Consider the following 19,630-nt stretch of genomic DNA (forward strand, 5'->3'; position numbering starts at 1 on the left):
TAATGATTTTTTACAGCTACACTCCTTGATCCTATATGAATACAATGAACTAATTCGATCGTCAATTTAGAATATTTACACAAGTGGATACCACAAAATCTTTATGTTATACTTAATGAAAGTATAAATAAACTCTAAGTATTAGTAAATCTATCATTTGATGGGATACGCATTCTATGAAGCTAATTTCAAGGATCCAACCGTCAAACTTGTTTGTATATGCTTTGAGATCACATACGCAAAAAATCGAAAAAAACAACCATTCAAAGGTCGAGTAACATGACAAAACTTTTCAACGGTTATAAACCAAAAATCACGATTTAACGGTAGTTTTAACTCCGATTTTGATTATTTTTTATAGCTATAGTACTTGATCCTATATGAATACAATGAACTAATTCGATCATCAATTTAGAATATTTACACAAGTGGATACCACAAAATCTTTATGTTATACTTAATAAAACTATAAATAAACTCTAAGTGTTAGTGAATCTATCGTTTTGATGGGATACGCATTCTATGAAGCTAATTTCAAGGATCCAACCGTCAAACTTGTTTGTATATGCATCGAGATCACATACGCAAAAATTTGAAAAAAATAAACATTCAAAGATCGAGTAACGGGACAAAACTTTTCGACGGTTATAAACCAAAAATCACGATTTAACGGTAGTTTTAACTCCGATTTTGATTATTTTTTATAGCTACAGTACTTGATCCTATATAATACAATGAACTAATTCGATCGTCAATTTAAAATATTTACACTAGTGGATACCACAAAATCTTTATGTTATACTTAATGAAAGTATAAATAAACTTTTAAGTGTTAGTGAATCTATCGTTTTGATGGGATACACATTATACGAAACTAATTTCAACAATCAAACCGTCAAACTTGTTTGTATATGCTTCGAGATCGCATACGCAAAAAATCGCAAAAAACAAACATTCAGATATTATGTAACAGGACAAACCTTTTCGAAGGCTATAAACCAAAAAATCATGATTTAACGGTAGTTTTAACTCCGATTTTGATAATTTTTTATAGCTACACTCTTTAAATCTATATGAATACAATGAACTAATTCGATCGTCAATTTAAAACATTTACACAAGTGAATACCACAAAAGAAAAATGCAATGCAAGAACCCAAAAAATAAAAAAAATAAAAAAATAGAAGACTTTGCGCGACGTAGGTACCGCTACGTCGCGCAAAAGTTTTTTTGGAATTTTTGACCCTTTTGCTTATAAGTACAAAATAAATAAATGAAAATATACTTAGTAAATACATATACCATTGATTTTGATGGGAAACGTATTGTACGAAACTAGTTTGAACGATCCAACCGTCAAACTTGTTTGTATATGCTTCGAGATTGCATATACCAAAAATCACAAAAAAAAAAATTCAGAGATCAAGTAACGGGACAAAACTTTTCGACGGTTATAAACGAAAAATCACGATTTAACGGTTATTTTAACTCCAATTTTGATGATTTTTTACAGCTACACTCTTTAACCCTATATGAATACAATGAACTAATTTGATCATCAATTTAAAACATTTACACATGTGGATACCACAAAAGAAAAAGACAATGCAAGAACCAAAAAAAAAAAAAAAACACTTTGCACGACGACAGTCTTCGTCGTGCAAACTGCCTTTGCGAGACGTAACTTTGCACGACGAAGGTTGGCATCGCGCAAACCCACTTTGCGTGACGTAGGAACTTCTGCGTCGCGCAAAGTGGCTTCGCGCGACACCAACCTTCGTCGCGCAAAGTTACGTCTCGCAAAGGCAGTTTGCGCGACGTTTTGTGTTTTCCGTCGCGCAAACATACTTTGCGCGACGACAGTTTCTCCGTCGCGCAAGATTCCGTCGCGCAAACATGTTTTTCTACTAGTGTATCTGAATGTCAAGTTTTTGCGATTTTTTACGTATGCGATCTAAGAGCATATATAAACAAGTTTGACAGTTGGATCGTTGAAACTAGTTTGTAGAATGTGTATTCCTTCAAAACGATAGATTCAACAAACACCGAGTTTATTTTATACTTCCATTAAGTTGAACATAATAATTTGTGGTATCCACTAGTGCAAATATTTTAAATTGAAGATCGAATTCATTCATCGTACTCTTATAGGGTTGAGGAGTGTATTTGTAAAAAAATCATCAAAATTGGAGTTAAAATAACCGTTAAATCGTGAGTTTTCGTTTATAACCGTCGAAGGTTTCGTCCCGTTACCTAATATTTGAATGTTAGTTTTTTGCGATTTTTTACGTATGCGATCTTGAAGCATATACAAACAAGTTTGATGTTTGGATCGTTGAAACTAATTTTGTAAAATGGGTATTCTTTCAAAAAACGATAGATTCAACAAACACTTGGAGTTTATTTTATACTTCCATTAAGTAGAACATAATATTTTGTGGTATCCACTAGTACAAATATTTTAATTTGAGGATCAAATTTGTTCCTCGTACTCTTTTAGGGTTGAGGAGTGTATTTGTAAAAAATCATTAAAATCGGAGTTAAAAAACCGTTAAGTCGTGAGTTTTTGTTTATAATCGTCGAAAGGTTTCGTTTTATTACCTAATATTTGAATGTAAGCTTTTTGCAATTTTTTACGTATGCGATCTTGAAGCATATACAAACAAATTTGACGGTTGGATCGTTGAAACTAGTTTTGTAGAATGGGTATTCCTTCAAAACGATAGATTCAACAAACACTTGGAGTTTATTTTATACTTCCATTAAGTAGAACATAATATTTTGTGGTATCCACTAGTGCAAATATTTTAAATTGGAGATCGAATTCGTTTATTGTACTCTTATAGGGTTCAGGAGTGTATTTGTAAAAAATCAGCAAAATCGGAGTTAAAATAACCGTTAAATCATGAGTTTTCATTTATAACCATTGAAAGGTTTCATCCCATTGACCTCTTCACAAAAGTTGTTGAACTTGATATTATGAGTGTTTGTAGATTTTTTTTTTGTACTTCTACATTAATTAAAAAAACTATTAAAAATTAGAACAAGACATACTTCTACATTAATAATCATAGGATTTAATCTCACTTATGTGAGATTAAATCCTTACCGTGTGTTTTAGAGAGCCATCAAAATTTTGGCATGGCGCCTTTTATATTTAGCTCTCCATTTTCAAAACTTTGGCATGGCGCCCAAAAACTTAACTCTCCACCGATTATCTCTTTCTCGCAGCTTCTCTGTATTTCCTCTTCAGAAACAAAACCCTAGCCTCCATCCTCCATTCTCTAGTAGCCATACGTGATGATGATAGAAACCATGAAATCCTCACATATGTTGTTTTTCAGTTTATATCTTATGAGGTCTGACATATATATTTTCAGGTCTCGCCTGGATTTGAGATTTGGAAGGAAAAAACGAGAAGGCTAAGAGGATGGTGAAGGACATGGCAACTTACTTCTCTATGACTTTGGGTGCTTTTGTGTTCTGGCAATCCATGGATGAAGTCCACGTCCGAACGAAAAGGTAAAAATCTCATCTTGCTCATGCCTATAGATGCAATTTCTCTTTTAGATTGGACTTATAATTTGGGTGATTAGCAATTTTTTTTTTAAGAATTTGATTGACAAGCCAAGTAGGGCTTTTGCTGTTTGTCTTCCGAGTATGTGGGCAAGCCAAGTATCCAAGTTTTCATTTCAATTAGGGATTTTGCTTGTCGAGAGAGACTCAAAGAGAAAGGGGAATCGGAATCGGATTCAGTGTCTTAGGGTTAGGGCTTGTAGTCATTATATTGTGATCTCCGTCGCCGAGTCTGAAAGGAGAAACCCCAAAAGATATTGATTCACTTCTTGTTCCTTGCCATTTCCACAATCAAATTCTGATTCTTTATTCTCTAACTGCTATCTTATGCCTCAATTCAGCTACTTAAGGTGATTAGTGTGTATTTTTATGCATAATTAGTGCTTTGTTTTGACGATTTGGGTGTAGGGGCAAAAACATTTATTCGGTAATCCAATGCATTTTGTGTAATTTCAAGTTGATTAAGGTAGTTCTCCAATGGCTAAGAAATCTGTAGCTCAACAAAGGCTAACGAAACTCGATATCTATCTTTACATACCCAACATGATTGGTGAGTTTTTCACTTCCTAAACAGAAATGTTACTATGAAACTACATTGTCAAGTAAGCTAGAAATGGGTTTTTGTTTTGATAAATGATTTTGCGATTACTAGGAATGCAGGGTACATAAGGGTTCTTATGAACCGTTTTGCCTTTGCCCAGTGCTTCTCCAACAAGCAACTTTTCTCCGTTCTCTATTTCATAAGGTGAGGATTCATGCTTTTGAAGAATTCATTTATCTGGTGTTTGGATTTATGGATTTGGAAGAAGTGATTTGCAAATAGAGTTTAAAATATATCGTCGAAGGATTCATTTAATAATGTGTTTTCTTCTCTAAATATTTTATGCAAATAGAGTTTAAACTAAATCATTGAATGGAAACTTTCAATTCAAAGCCACAATTCAAATGCAATCTTAGTTTTTTAGCCGTATTTTGTTCGTCTTGTCTTGTTGGGTATAATATATGATTAAGTTTGCTATTCCAGCTTTGTCTGCGATGGGGTAGATGGTTGGTGTGCTCGCAAATTCAACCAAGGTATGAGATTCTGTGTGTCTTGTGATATGTCTTTTTATTGGAGGAGTATGTCATTTATGCATATACACACTTGTACAAACAAATTGTTGAACTTCTATACGGATACTGAGCATAGGGTTTATCTTACAAAATGTCAACGTTTCATCAGACAACAGTAAACCATCAAACTCTAACAACTAAATTAAGCGCAGCATTGTCCAGTTCTCTGTGAACTTGTGATTTGACATATACTTCTCTGTGAACTTGTGATTTGACATATACTTCTCTGTGAACTCGTGATTTGGCATATACTTAAACTTCTCTGCGAACTTGTGATTATAGTTCAGTTTATTTGATATAGTTGTCCTTATCATCCTGAAACTGTGAAACATCATAATTGTTAAACTGTGCATAGAGTTTTACTTTCCTTATTATATTTTTTAGAGTCTTTGGATTATGAGCATCCTCTGATCTTAGGGTGGTACGAGAAAAATTGAAGAACGTATTAGAGGTGTGTTTAATTTTCATTTCAACTACTCACTTGCATTATGTATGTTACAGATTGGTGGTTGATATGCTCACACCTTGAGCTAAAATTATGCAAGGCTCTTCATTATAGCTTATGTTTATTTTCTGATTTTCATTGTTTGGGTTTCTTACCAATTGACAATTATATTGTGCTTGACATAATTTTTTTTTTTGGCAGAATAAAGATAATAATTGTGGATCAATGTTCGTAGCACTACATTCGAACTCCTTGACAGTTGGTTAAAGTGGACATGAAAAACTAGCATTATAAGACATATCATAGGATTGTAAAAAGTACTTGTAAAAATTTTACTTTGATTTTTTTGTATATGTAGTTGAATATATGATTATTAATATAAAATTGAAAATATTTTTAAATTAAAAAAAATTGTATTTATATCCTTTTATTTTTGCCGACGAAGTAAGATCAACGGAAATGTATAATTCCAACGACTCTTGACCCTCACAAATATGTTTTTGTGCATATTTTCAACAATTCTTAATTGTCGGTAATCGTAATTGCGACGAAATTGTGCACTCTTGTAATGATTGTTGGAAAATCATTTTTCGACAAAATGTTTTGGTGGTAAGAAAATCATCGCAAAAAACAAATGTCGTCGTTTGGAAGGTATATTCGACGACCATACAAGTATTTGCAACCACATAGACATGTTGAAAATAAAATAACTTTGTTCATTTTGAAAAATCAATTCCGACGAAAATATAACTAGTAACGACAAGCTACAAGCATCGTAAATGAATCATTTTCGACGGTTGGTCGAAAAAAAAGTATTTCCCATGGATCAATTTGCGACACCGAGCGAGGGCTTTTTCCCGTCGTAAATAAGTATTTGCGATGTCAAAATGCCTTTTTTGACGACATAATGACCATTTTTTTTGTAGTGTAGATCCCCGCCATGTCCTCATCGCTATGTTGAACTAATAGTTCAACCTAGGAAACACATTGGGCAACATTTGGAACTTGTATCTATTGTGAACTAAACCAAAACAACAATCAAGCAATAAACAAATCACAAAACAATTTCAGAATTCCTCTAATATAGGAGTACCTCTAACAACGGAAGCTTTATTGATTACCAATGAATACCAGAGAACTCACAAACACACAATATTCTCTCGTATACAAACTAATGCCTCTCAAACTCTCCTCCCATAAACCCTATCCTACAACCATCTATTTATACTAATAGATGTCGTGGGTTTTACATAATGTCCCTAGAATAGGAAACCAAATCCTATATTAAAACTGAATCCCAACCAAACTAGGAAACATACATACTGATATCTTGCATCTAAGATATCTAATCCTTCTTTGATTCTTGTTTTAGTTTAGGCATGTTGATTTAATGCCAAATCTAAAAATCTCCACCTTGGCATGAAATCTATACGAGGCATCCAACAATAGGTTTCGTTGCCCCACCATATCGTAAGAGCAAAATTGCTTCAAATGCACCAAATCCAAGTAGTGCTCAAACTTGGCTGTATTAACCATCTTTGTTAACATGTCAGCTGTATTATCTTTTGTAGCAACCTTCTTGAGATGAATCTCACCTTCAACTACTACTTTTCTCACAAAATGGTATCGTACATCTATGTGCTTAGCCCTACCACCGTTGGTTGTAGTATTGATCTCTAGCATTAGGACCCTTTGCCATGGTAAACAAGTACCATGTTGTTGATCTTCTCTTGTCAAAATCACCAGCAAAATCTGAGTCCACATATCCAACTGAGAACTTATTAATTCCTTCATCACTTCTTTCAAAACAAATACCTTTGTCCCTCGTTCCACATAAATACCTTAGTATCCACTTAACAACATTCTAATGCTCTCTTTCAAGATTATGCATGAACTACTAACAATTCCAGCTGCGTGTGCAATATTAGGACGAGTACAAACCATCACATACATTAATCCTCTAACCAAATAAGCATATGGAACACCCTCCATCTTCATCTTTCGTTTTTGGGACATTGTTGACTGCTCAACTTGAAATGAGCATCCAATGGAGTTCCCACAAGCTTAGTGTTTTTTGTTACTCCAAACCTTTGTTACAACTTCTCAAGATACTACTTCAGAGACAAACACACCAAAGCTTTCTATTTATCCCTTGTGATCTCCATTCCCAATATTTTCTTGGCTTCATCGAGATCCTTCATTTCGAACTCCCTTTTCATCTATTCCTTCAACTTTTCTATCTTTGAAATATTGCTTGAGGCTATGAGCATGTCATCCATATAGATTGACAAGTACACAAACAAACCAACTTTCAACTTCTTGTGATAAACACACTGATCATAGTGACTTCTTGTATAGTCTTGACACTTCATAAACTTGTCAAATCTTAAATACCACTGCCTAGGCGACTGCTTCAAACCATATAGAGATTTTCTGAGCTTACAAACCAGTCTTTTTTTTACCTTTCTCATCGTCCATTGCATCATGCTATCTACTCTTTTCTTCACTATTTGCTGCTTTTTCAAAATTAGTGGGAATTTCAGCCTCAATTATTAGCAGTACATATCCCATGCAGGCCATGCAATCCATGTAGCTTGCACGTAAGGATATTTCTCCTTTTCCTTTCCTTTCCTTTTGGCTATGCAATCACCTTCTATCTTTAAATTCTTTTGTTTATCTTCGTGATCCCTTTCTTCATGTTCAAGTTAATCACCTTGTCTTTCTTCTTCCACAGCTTCCTCACTTGGTTGTGAATTCACTATTATTTGTTCCCCAAGCTCTACTATCTGAACATCTTCCTTCATTGAAGGTCACATCTTTGCTCACTATAATCTTGTTCAACTCGGAACATCAACCTTTGAAGCCTTTCACACCACCATTGAATCTCATAAAGACGTATTTCTTGGCTTGTGGATCCAATTTGTTTTCCTTCACGTGAAAGTAAGCATTGCATCCAAATGCTCGTAGCTTATTGTAGTCCTTAACTGGTTCTCCGGACCACACTTCAATGGGTGTTTTTCCTCCAATGCTGCTAATGGTAAATGATTAAGTACATGACATGCATAGCTTAAAGCTTTTGCCCAAAATCTTTTGGCAGCTTAGCTTGAGATAGCATGTAACGAACTTTCTTGAGCAAGGTCCCATTTAGTCTCTCTAGAATCCCATTTTGCTGTGGAGTATGTCTAACATTGAAATGTTGAGTGATCTCTTCCTTTTTACACACCTTAAAGAAAAGATCAGAGGTATATTCCCTTTCATGGTCACTTCTTAATGTCTTAATTTCCTTTCCAGTCTTGTTCTCCACTATGTTCTTCCATTCTAGGAAGTTGTCAAGAACCTCAACCTTTCGTTTCATCGTATATATATATATCCATGATTTGTGAGAGTAGTCAGTCATCAATGAAAGATACAAACCATCTATTTCCACCTTAAGAAGCATTCTTTGCAGGCCCCCAAACATCATAGTGAATATAGTTTAAAATTCATTTCGTTTGATTGACTGTTAAGCCAAATTTCACCTTTGTTTGTTTGCCAAGAACACAGTGCTCATAAAACTTCACCTTTCCCGTTTTTGCTCCTTTAAAGCACCGTTGCTTGATCAATCCTTGCAATGCTTTTTCTCTTACATGTCCCAACCTCTTGTGCCATAATACAGACAAGTCACCTTTATCACTTTGCACTTCATCAGCTACCATATCCACTCCATTCTCCAAAGGTTTTCCTTATAGCATATAAAGCAAGGTATTTCGAGGCCCTTCAATTATGACAAGTGCTCCTTTAGCAGCTTTAAGCATGTTGTTATCAAGTAAAACTTGTAGCCTTGAAAACTCATTTTCCTCATGTATAGCCAGCCTTCTTTTCACATTGGGTTTGTGACATTTAAGTTAAGTTGTCACACAATCTTAGCTTAATGGGCCTAATGGACGGAGACCCATTGGGCCGTGAAACCCGAAACTAATTTAAAGTTCAACTTGACCTTTTTAATTTGATTAATTAACTTAGTAATTAATCTCAACCACATTCAATTAAACAGTTTAATTGTAATAAGGGTTTATATCACAAATGGTCCCCAAATTGACCCATCCTATCAAGATGGTTCTTGAAATTAAAAATCGATCAATATAGTCCCTGAAAATGGATGTTGCAAATCAATGTGGTCATTTTGTTAGAAATTTGTCAAAAATTCTGTTATATGATGATGTGGAACATAATTAGGTCTCACAAATTTAATTAAATATTGTTATAAGAATTAAAAATAATTAAATAATTTTTTTTTATATACTTAAATCTGAGTACCATTCGTTGCACATATTCCATGTGCCAATAATACGGATTGCATATGCGTGCAATGGTGAGTTTTCTCTCCGTCGTGAGAGCTTTTTCTCCTTTGTGAGAATCCGCCGAAGTGCGTGTTTTAGTGTGGGTGTGGGTTTCTTTTCCTTGCAGATTCTGGGTTTGCCGTCGGTGTTGGTGGATCTCCTTTTGGGCGATTTATGAACGGGGTAGGTGGATCTCCTTTGGGGCGATTCCTGCGAGAGTGTCCTGATTGTCTGCTGTGGTCCGGCTATTCTGTTGGGGGATTGTTAAATTGGGGTTGGTGAAGCTTTAATTCCTTCTCTGTGCTCTGCGATTGGGGTTTGCGTTTCGTCTGGTTGGGGTGGGGTCAGTATGGAGGAAAGTGGGCAGGGCTTTTCCCCCTTCCATTATCTGATTTGGGGGCTAGGGTTACACTGGTTGTTCAGTTTGGGGGTTTGGAATTTATATCTCTGCACGACTGGTATCGATGTGGGACTGACCGTTTGGCAAAAATGTGGACTCTGTGAGGTTGGAGTAAAGATGGGTACCAACCAATCTCATAGCACTAAATGCTGGATTTGTATTTTTGGGTCTGTTGAGATGGTGGTTGGTAGTACTAAAGGAGCTCAGCCCCTTTTGTCCCCTCACGAGTTACGACTGGTTCCGACGGGTGCTACTAGGGTTTTTTTCTGCGAAATCCAAGTACTCTGCGGCATCTCTGAGGCTGTTGAAGGTATGGAGTCTGCTACTTATGGAAAATAATGGTGTGGAAGAGCTGGTTGTTCATCTGGATCGTTCGCTGGATCTGTCTACGATGGAGATTGGTGTTAAATTGGTTGGCAAGGCTTTGACACAGAAATCATTGAATAGGTGGGGTATTAGAAATATTCTTAACTCGGCGTGGAAGGATCTAGGTGAAGTGGGAGTTAAATGGGTCCGAGAGAATTTGTTCATTATCTCGGTTCCGGATCAGAGTATGGCTCAGAAAATCCTGGCGCAGGTGCCGTGGGCTGTCATGAAGAAAAATTTTGTGGTGAAAGCTTGGCCCCCGGACCTTGCTTTGGAGGAAGTAGACATGAAGACTATTCCGTTCTGGGTTCAAATCCGTGGTGTCCCCTTAAGTATGGTTTCCAAAGAGAATGTTACTCGGCTCACTAGGCCAGCTGGTGTTTTTCTGGAGATGGAGGATCCAGCAAAGGCTCGAGGCTTCTTAAGGGTTAGAGTGCTAGTTAATTCGGAGAACCCGCTTGTCCTTGGATGCTGGTTGAAAAGGGAGGTAAACCGTGAGACTTGGGTTGAGTTTCGGTACGAGAGGCTCCAAGATTTTTGCTATCTTTGTGGGCGTATAGATCATATTAATACGGAGTGCTCCTACGCGAGAAACTTGGGTGGGGCGGAAGGCTATGGAGATTGGATAAAAGCTCCCCCGGTGCGAGATTTTGTGGAGCCCGTGCGCCCGTCGCGTTTGGGAGTAGGGGAAAGGAGGACGGTTGGAATGGTTAGGGGCATTGATCGCCCTGAGTTGAGGTTGCAGAGTCCGATCCTAAGGGAGGCTCCGAGTCGGCAGGATACAACTGGGGTTAATGCTGGGGAGCATGGTTCTCACACTCGTGACAAGAAGAAATGGCGTAGAGTTCAGAGACAAACTTGTCCTGCTAGTCAGATTCAGGTGGTAGTGCCTCAGCTTCGTCGTCAGCTCAGATGGGAGTGCGGTGATGGGAGTTTCCCGTCAGTTCTTAACCAAGTGGTTTTTCAGGGGGGAGAAGGAGGGCCTGCGGGCCGGATTCGGGAAGTCAGTGAGACTTATTCTAAGACTATACCAGATGGTGCTGTTGAAGGGTTCTCGGGAACAAAGGTTAGTAATCCTCAACAATATTCAAGCCTGGTGCGACATGAGGTGGGTGGCGTTAAGAGAGGAGTAGAGCCTTCGGGTATGGAACTAGTACCATCCCCGTAAAAGAAAACTCGAGGGCCGAACTCGGAAGCTGGGAGACAAGTGCTTTATGAAGGCACCATGGATGTGCGTGATTTGTAGGATCATGTGGAGGAAGTCTCGGGGAGATGGAGAGCTGCATCTTGGCTATTTATGCGGGTAATCTGGCTCGGGGTGGTGGCGGCTGGCCTTCAACAGCCGCAAGCTCGCCATGATTCTGGTGTTTTGGAACTGCCGTGGTCTAGGGTCGGACACGGCAGTTAGGGCCCTCCATGGTTTTATTAGAAACAAACGGCCCTCTATGATCTTTTTATCTGAAACAAAAATGAAAGATCATAGATTAAATGGTGTTAGGAGACGTTTGGGTTTTCCTTATGGTGTCAATATTTCTCCAGTTGGTAGGGCAGGTGGGCTTAGCTTATGGTGGGATGACTCTGTGGAGGTGCAAACTCTGTTTTCTTCTAAGCATATTATTGATGTTATTTTGCGCAAGGGTGGAGATCGTACTTGGGTTCGGATTACTGGAGTTTATGGAACTCCTTACAGGGAAGATAAAGCTGAATTCTGGGAGTGGATGTCGAGTTATTTTACTCCTTCTGATATTCCGTGGCTATGTGCCGGGGATTTTAATGAATTTCTTTGGGATCATGAGAAGTATGGGGGTGTGGAGGTCCTCTATAACAGACCTAGGTATCTGGAGAATTTCATGCAGGCTACTAATTTGTGGGATTTGGACTTTAATGGTCCTGCTTTCACTTGGCATGGTATGCGACATGGTCATTTGGTGGAGGAACGGATTGATCGGGCTTTGATCAACGGGCTATGGCAGGATTTGTGGCCACAGTCTTTGGTTACGCATGGGACGGTTATGGGGTCTGATCATTGTCCTCTCATTATTCAATCTGATTCGGAAAGTATGCGGGGGCGTAGGGTGTTCAAGTTTGAGGCTTTCTGGGCTAAGGAGAATGAATGCGATAAGGTGGTGAGCTCTTGCTGGAATAGGCAGGAGCCGGGTGAGATTTTGGTGAGATGGACGAAGAAAATTAATGATTGCAAATCCAGTCTCATTCGGTGGAGCCGTAATAAATTCAAGAAGAGGGGACATATGATTCAGGAACTCATTCTTCAGTTGCAGGAGCTTCAAAGGGATTGGCGATCTAACTGTGACGTCATTAAGCAGAAAATGCAGCTAGTTGATGATTTGAGGGCTCAGGAGGAAAGTTATTGGATGCAGCGATCTCGAGTTAGATGGCTGCGGGAGGGGGATGCAAATACAAATTTCTTTCATAATTCTACTTTGCAACGAAGACGTCGCAACCAAATTATTAAAATTAAGGATGAGTTTGGGAACAGGGTGGAGCATCCGGGTCGTGTTCGGAAGTTGGTTGAGGATCACTTTATGCAAACGTTCACTACTGGTGGAGCCCGGAATTGGGGCTCTTTGTTGGATTGTATTAGCCCGAGAGTGACGGAGGATATGAATCAGGCACTTCTTACGCCGGTTTCAGAGGAGGAAATCAAGACAGCGATATTTAAAATGGGTGGTCTTAAAGCTCCGGGACCGGATGGTTTTCAGGGTATATTTTACCAATCCTTTTGGGAGCATGTCTATGCGGATGTTTGTGTTTTGGTGAGGGACTTGATGCAGGGGTCGAGTAGTCTAGCTACTCTTAATGCTACGTATATTGTTCTGATCCCAAAGGTTCCGCACTCGGAGACGGTCTCGCAGTTCCGGCCCATTAGCCTGTGTAATTATTCTTACAAAGTGTTGTCCAAGGTTTTGGCGAACCGGTTAAAGGTGATTCTTCCTATGCTTATTTCTCCCTCCCAAAATGCTTTTGTGGTGGGTCGTCAAATTCAAGATAATATTGGGATTGCTCATGAAATGTTCCATTTTCTGAAAGGGAGAACAGCGAAAAGGAAGTTTGAAATGGGAGTCAAATTGGATATGCAGAAAGCCTATGATAGAGTAGAATGGGATTTCCTTGACGCGGTTATGGAGAGAATGGGGTTCTGTTGTGTGTGGAGAAGGCTTGTTATGGGCTGTGTTTCTTCTGTAAATTTTGCTATCCTTCTCAATGGTCAGCCAGGTAACAAGTTTGCTCCATCCAGGGGCCTCCGGCAGGGTGATCCTTTATCTCCTTATCTGTTTATCATTCTGGGGGAGGTTCTCTCGTGTATGATTCAAGCTGCGGTTGACGATAAAAGGTTGGAGGGAGTTAGGATTGGTGTCTCGGGGCCCATTATATCTCACTTATTCTTCGCGGATGATACCCTTCTTTTCTTGAGAGCAGAGGTTCAATATTGTAGGAATTTACTCTCTATTCTTGAAAGGTATTGTGAGGCTTCGGGGTAGAAAGTGAATCTTCTGAAGTCTAGTATTTATTTTGGCGCGAATGTTCCGAAAGGGGTGGCTGCCAATTTGGGTGGCATCCTTGGTGTGTCTGTGGTGGATAATTCGGGCACTTATTTGGGGGTCCCTGCTATCTGGGGTCGTTCCAAGAAGCGTGGCATTACTTATGTGAAGGGCAGAATTTTGGGAAAGCTCCAAGGGTGGAAGCATAGTGCGTTGTCGAGGGCGGGAAGAGAAGTTCTGATTAAGGCGGTGGTCCAGGCCATTCCTGCTTATCCTATGTGCATTTTTAAATTTCCTGCTGTGGTTTGTCAGGAGTTGGATGCCTTGGTTGCGAGATTTTGGTGGGGAAGCCATGGGGAGGACCGTAAGATTCACTGGGTGTGTAAGGAGGTTCTTGGCCTTCCTAAGGATATGGGTGGCCTGGGTTTCAGAAATTTTCAGGAGTTTAATGATGCGTTCCTTGCTAAGCAGTGCTGGCGATTACTTACGGAGCCGAATTCTTTGTGGGCTCGGGTTATTAAGGCCCGGTACTTCCCGCATTGCTCTTTTTGGGAGGCTAAAAAAGGGGCTCGGGCGTCGTGGGCTTGGTCCAGTCTTCTTTCGGGCAGGGAGCTTCTTGCTAGCGGTTCTCATTGGCAAATTATGGGTGGGGATGATGTGAGGGTTTGGGTGGATAGGTGGCTGCCCTCTCTCCCTTCGGGGCACCCTCTGCCGCTTGGTGAAGTTACTGTTACGTCGAATTTACGGGTTAGCTCCCTCATTGACTCCTCTTCCCGACAATGGGATTTTGATTTCCTTAGACCATTTCTATCTTTGTTAGATCAACGGGCTATCCATGAAACGATTATTGGTGACTCGAGATGGAAGGACCGGCTTGTTTGGGCTGCTAACTGGAATGGCAAATATTCTGTGAAATCGGGGTATAGGTGGCTTCAAGTTCGCTCTATTGATGTGAGGGATCATCGGCTGCCGGCTGTTCGTTCGGTTTCTAAAAATCTTTGGAAGTGCATTTGGCAGCTGGATGTGCCTCCAAAAATCCGGCATTTCTTTTGGGCTTCGTTGCATCTTGGCCTGCCTACTGGTAAGGCTCTTTTTAAAAGGAGGTTATCCCCTTCTCCCTCTTGTCCTCTTTGTCGGAGTGCTGATGAAACTGTGGAGCATGTCTTTCTTCGCTGTCCTTGGGTGGCGGCTGTTTGGTTTGGTGGAGCTTTGAATTATCAAGTTGACGCTGTCGATATCGATTCGTGGGCTCTGTGGTTGCAGACTGTGTTTTCTTCTAACTGGGGCTCCTCGGTTGACAGGCAGTGGTTCCAGGCTTATGTTGCGTTTACTTGCTGGTTCATTTGGAAAGCTCGTTGTGATTATGTGTTCAATCAGGTTTCAATCAACCCTTCTAAGGTTCTTTTTTCGTTGTCGTCTACTTTCGGGAATTTTTTGCTTGCTGTGTCTTCTGTGGGTACTGCTCGGCCTGTCTCGGTTCCTCGGGAGGATGTTGCAGTCAGGTGGTGTCCTCCTTCTTCTCTTTTTGTTAAGATCAATGTGGATGCCAGCTGGTCTAAATCTTCTCGGATGGGTTTTACGGGGGTGATTGCTAGGCAGGACGATGGGTATTTTCTGGCAGCGGTTAGGTCTTCTATTTTGGCTCCTTCTTCTTTTGCGTCTGAGTCTTTTGCGATTCTGCGTGGTTGTGAGTTGGGTGCCTCGATGGGTTTCAGCTCTGTTATTATTGAATCTGACTCTCTTCAGGCTATTTCCTATCTTAATGGTTCTCTTGAAAATGGCAGTTGGGAGGCTTTCCCCATTTTGGCTCGTGCTCTTAGGATGGGGTCAGCTTTCCAGAACTGTCGCTGGTCTTGGGTTCCAAGATCAGCCAATATGGCAGCGGATGCTCTTGCGTCAATTGGTCTTACGGAGATGTGTGATCTTGTGTGGGTTGACAGATCCCCATCTTCGTTAGTTCATGTTTTATGTAATGATGGTCTTCCCTGTCCTCACTAGCTGGTTGGGGTGGGTTGGGGTGACACTCTCTCTTAGTGATTGTGTCGTTTGCTGTATCCCGGCTCACTGCTTTGCTTGGTGTTTAGCTTCGCTGTGTTTGCCTCGTCGTAGGCTCTTTTGCTTCTGTTTGGCTTCTTAACCTTGGGTTTCTTAATTTAAACTCAATTCTTAAAAAAATAAAAAATAAAAAAAAATACGGATTGCAAATCTGACTGCCCTTGTTCAGATACAAGACATGATGCAATTGGGCGGCTAGCCCTAGGGGCCCAAGCGAAGTAGGCAGATTTGAATAAAGTTGTTACAGATCATATAAATAAGTGTCTCTATCATCCAAAATAAGATCATATTTTCTGTAGCAATATATCTATTTCATTCTAATTTTAGAAACTTGTCCTTGGATCTCAATGGCACTCTTAGCCCTGGTTTGGTACTAAGGTGATTTTGAAAAAAGTGGCTATAAAAAAAAGCTGGGAGTTTTTTTATGTTTGGTAAACATTTAGCTTAAGCTTTTTTTTCACAGTTTTGGGTGAAAAAAGCAAAAAACACAAAGCTGCAAAACCCAGCTTTGAAAAACCAGTTTTTTTTCGCATCTGTTTTACATAAAAGTTTATCAAACACTATAATACTGTTTTTTTTTTCACAAGCATTTTTACAAAAAAGTTTACCAAACACTCTGCTGCTTTATTTCACAGCTGTTTATTCTCACAGCACAGCAGAAGTAGTTTTTTTTTTTCAAAGCATAACAATACCAAACCAGCTTTTAGGTTCATTCATCGTAGCCATCTACCTCAGCCATCATCATTGATCACAGTTCACAGATATATAATATAATCTTTTTGTGGGCAACTTGAAAACTCAGGCCATCTCCAACCAATGACTGGCCAGATGGCTCGTTTTAGCCCTTTGGCCCTTGAAGATCCTCCAAGATATTAATATTTTAATGAACAGTACATGGCCATATTTGCCTCCGTCTCCAACCGAGGACTAGAGGGCTAGAGGGCTCGTTTTAGCCTTGTCACAAAAAACCGTCTCCAACAGAGGGCCAGAGGGCCATAAGGCCAAACATAATTTATTATTTAAAAACTACAACTTAAAATAAAATGAAACAAATTTTGTGAAATAGAAGTTATAGGAAAAAATGGAATTTAAAAAAAATATGAAACAAATTTTGTAAAATAAAAGTTATACGAAAAAATAGAAGTTATACGAAAAATTTTGTAAATAAAAAACAATAATAAAACTGTAAAAAAAAAAAAAAATCAAATGCAATGGCTAACTCATTGAATTATTTCTCAAGGTAGTATAAAGTTTTAATTTTTTTGGGTCTAAACATCTTAAGCATTCCCGAAGATACAAAATAAAACAAACGCTGCAGTAGCAATTTCATCAAAATTTGAAGAAAAACAAGATAAATCTAAAAAAAATGAAACATAATACTAAAAGTGGAAGAAAAAACCTGGTTCATGTACAGATTCTCATTGAAAGTGTCTTCAAGTGACCAAGAAAACACAGTATCCATGATACGGTCGGAAGCAGACATTGTCTCACTCATTCATTCACTTCCAAAACCTACTTCAATGGAGAGAAAAGTTGTTATGATCAGTTTCATCAGTGGCAAAGCCAGGATTTGCCGAGGGGAGGGGCGAAATTCAAAAGAGTTCAATTGAAGCAGTTGCTTTCACATTGGAAAGTGCAAAGTTTTGAATCAATATTCATAACAGAAAACAGTCTCTTCACCAAAGCGGTAATATCAAAGCCATGTACAAAGCTTAAATTAGTTAAGATTAGATTCTAAAAAACGTTTAGGCGCTAGTCAGGCAGCGAACTGTGGCCTAACAGCTAGGCGCCTAGGCAAGATTTAGGTAGGAGCCTAGATGGATTTAAATAAATTTCTTTTATTGTAAAATAAACAATAAACAATATTTACATTATTTTTTTAAAAATTAATACAATATTTATAGATAATGTGAGAGTTTAAGATAAATATGATGGGGTCTTAAAAAGAGGGGGTAAAATACATACAAGGAAAAAAAAAGAGAAATGGGTTAACAAACCACAAAAAAGGTGGGGTCAGAAGAGAAAAAAAAGAAGACAATAACCTTCTAACACCTGTCTTTATTCTAACTCTCAGTTTAACAGTATCAATGTTTAATAATAATAAATAACTAAATAACTAAAAGTTCAAAAATAAAATCAATCATCACTCCCACTGCCCATCAACGATTCAACATCAACACCAATCCTTCACCTGAGAACTCTTCATCTTCGCGAAACCTCATTTTCTCTCCTTGACTTTTTGTCTGGCTAATTACCCAGCCTATCAAACAACAAATTTCATGTAAATTTTGGTTTGAGGAAGCAAGGAAAGGGGGCAGCGCTACTGCACTTTGTTCTCTGGTTGGAGGGTTGAATAAAAAAAGGATATAGAGAGAGAGACTAAAGGGAACGGGGGATAAAGACTGAAGTCTGAAGGGAGGTTAGTGAACGGCCCCTAAATTTTTTTTTTCTACCCAACATATACGAAACAACACCATTTCGTTTTATTTTTCAATTTTTTTACCAGGACCAAAACTATGTCGTTTTGGCCTGGAGGTTTAAAAGAAAAAATTGAATCAGCTTTACTGCGAAGGACACCAGACAACAGTAGCAGTGGCTAACTGGTTAGGTTTTCCGATGAGGGGAGGGGCTGAACCAGATCTCCAGACCTGTTTTCCGGCGAGGGGAGGGGCGGCCGCCACCTCATGTCTGGTTCAGCCCCTCCCCTCGTTGAAAAACCTGACTGGTATGCCACTGCTGCTGCTATCCGGTGTCCTGCACAGCAGAGTTGATTCATTTTTTTATTTTATTTTAAACCTCTAGGCCAAAACGACATCGTTTTGGTCCTGGTAAAAAAATTAAAAAAAAAAAAAACGAAACGGCGTCGTTTCGTATATGTTGGGTAAAAAAAAAAGGGCCGTTCACTAACTTCCCTTCAGACTTCAGTCTCTGTCCCCCGTTCCCTTCAGTCTCTCTCTATGTCCTTTTTTTATTCAACCCTCCAACCAGAGAACAAAGTGTAGCAGTGCTGCCCCCCTTCCTTGCTTCCTCAAACCAAAATTTACATGAAATCAAAATTTACATGAAATTTGTTGTTTGATAGGCTGAGTAATTGAACAGACAAAAAGTCGAGTAGAGAGAAAATGAGGTTTCGCGAAGATGAAGAGTTCTCAGGTGAAGGATTGGTGTTGATGTTGAATCGTTGATGGGCAGTGGGAGTGATGATTGATTTATTTTTGAACTTTTAGTTATTTAGTTATTTAATATTATTAAACATTGATACTGTTAAACTGAGAGTTAAAATAAAGACACATGTCATAAATATTAGAAAGGAGACACAAAGGAAACACAAATTTGGAGATAGTAGCTCTCTAGCCTTGGGAAAATATTAAATAGACAAGTGTTATAAGGTTATTAGACCACCTGTTGTAGTGAGTAAATTGAGTACTAACTTCAAGTATTGTCCTATCTTTTTTCTCTTTTGACCCTACCTTTTTTGTGGTTTGTTAACTCATTTCTCTTTTTATGTACGTGTTAATGCTTCACCGCCCAACATTCCGTGCCATAAAGCATTGCCAACCTTATTGTTGTCCTATAAATGATTTTGATCCAATTGGTTGATCAATGTGGTTAAAGATTAATGTTGTGCATTGTTGGTTCATGGAAATTTTATTTTATTGATGGATTATATTTTGAACTATGAATGGCTTAATCATGTCTTAGGGTACGTAGGCAGTCTAACAGAAATGTTAGATACAACCATGATATAAGAGAAAAGTTACTTCAATGTTGAACTATTGACTATGTTTTGACCATGCCTAGGAGGTGATCAATGATAGAGGAACATGTATGTGTTAATGTCATGTGTCGATCCTGG

The 19,630-nt window shown here is 38.8% G+C and overlaps 2 protein-coding genes across 12 annotated transcripts in view; one reads left to right on the forward strand and one right to left on the reverse strand.

Annotated features, from left to right (window-relative positions):
• LOC126608470 (uncharacterized) overlaps positions 1-19,630 on the reverse strand; it is a 73,580-nt gene that overhangs the window by 41,849 nt on the left and 12,101 nt on the right. The gene's annotated exons all lie outside the window — the stretch shown is intronic.
• On the forward strand, positions 3,199-5,627 carry LOC126608477 (probable CDP-diacylglycerol--inositol 3-phosphatidyltransferase 2). 10 transcript variants are annotated; one of them, XM_050276379.1, is made up of 5 exons: positions 3,199-3,522; positions 4,229-4,321; positions 4,601-4,650; positions 5,074-5,140; positions 5,336-5,627. In XM_050276379.1, exons 1-4 carry the CDS (start codon positions 3,431-3,433, stop codon positions 5,124-5,126), a joined length of 288 nt encoding a protein of 95 aa, XP_050132336.1. In that variant the 5' UTR covers positions 3,199-3,430; the 3' UTR covers positions 5,127-5,140; positions 5,336-5,627. The 10 variants fall into 10 exon arrangements, 8 of the variants coding, with proteins under 8 accessions (XP_050132336.1, XP_050132338.1, XP_050132337.1 ...); XR_007617879.1 differs by lacking the exon at positions 5,074-5,140 and adding an exon at positions 4,034-4,126 and having other exon boundaries at positions 3,512-3,522; XR_007617878.1 differs by lacking the exon at positions 5,074-5,140 and having other exon boundaries at positions 3,199-4,126.

This window comes from Malus sylvestris, chromosome 16 (genome assembly GCF_916048215.2).
Source record: "Malus sylvestris chromosome 16, drMalSylv7.2, whole genome shotgun sequence".
Classification (NCBI taxonomy): domain Eukaryota; kingdom Viridiplantae; phylum Streptophyta; class Magnoliopsida; order Rosales; family Rosaceae; genus Malus; species Malus sylvestris.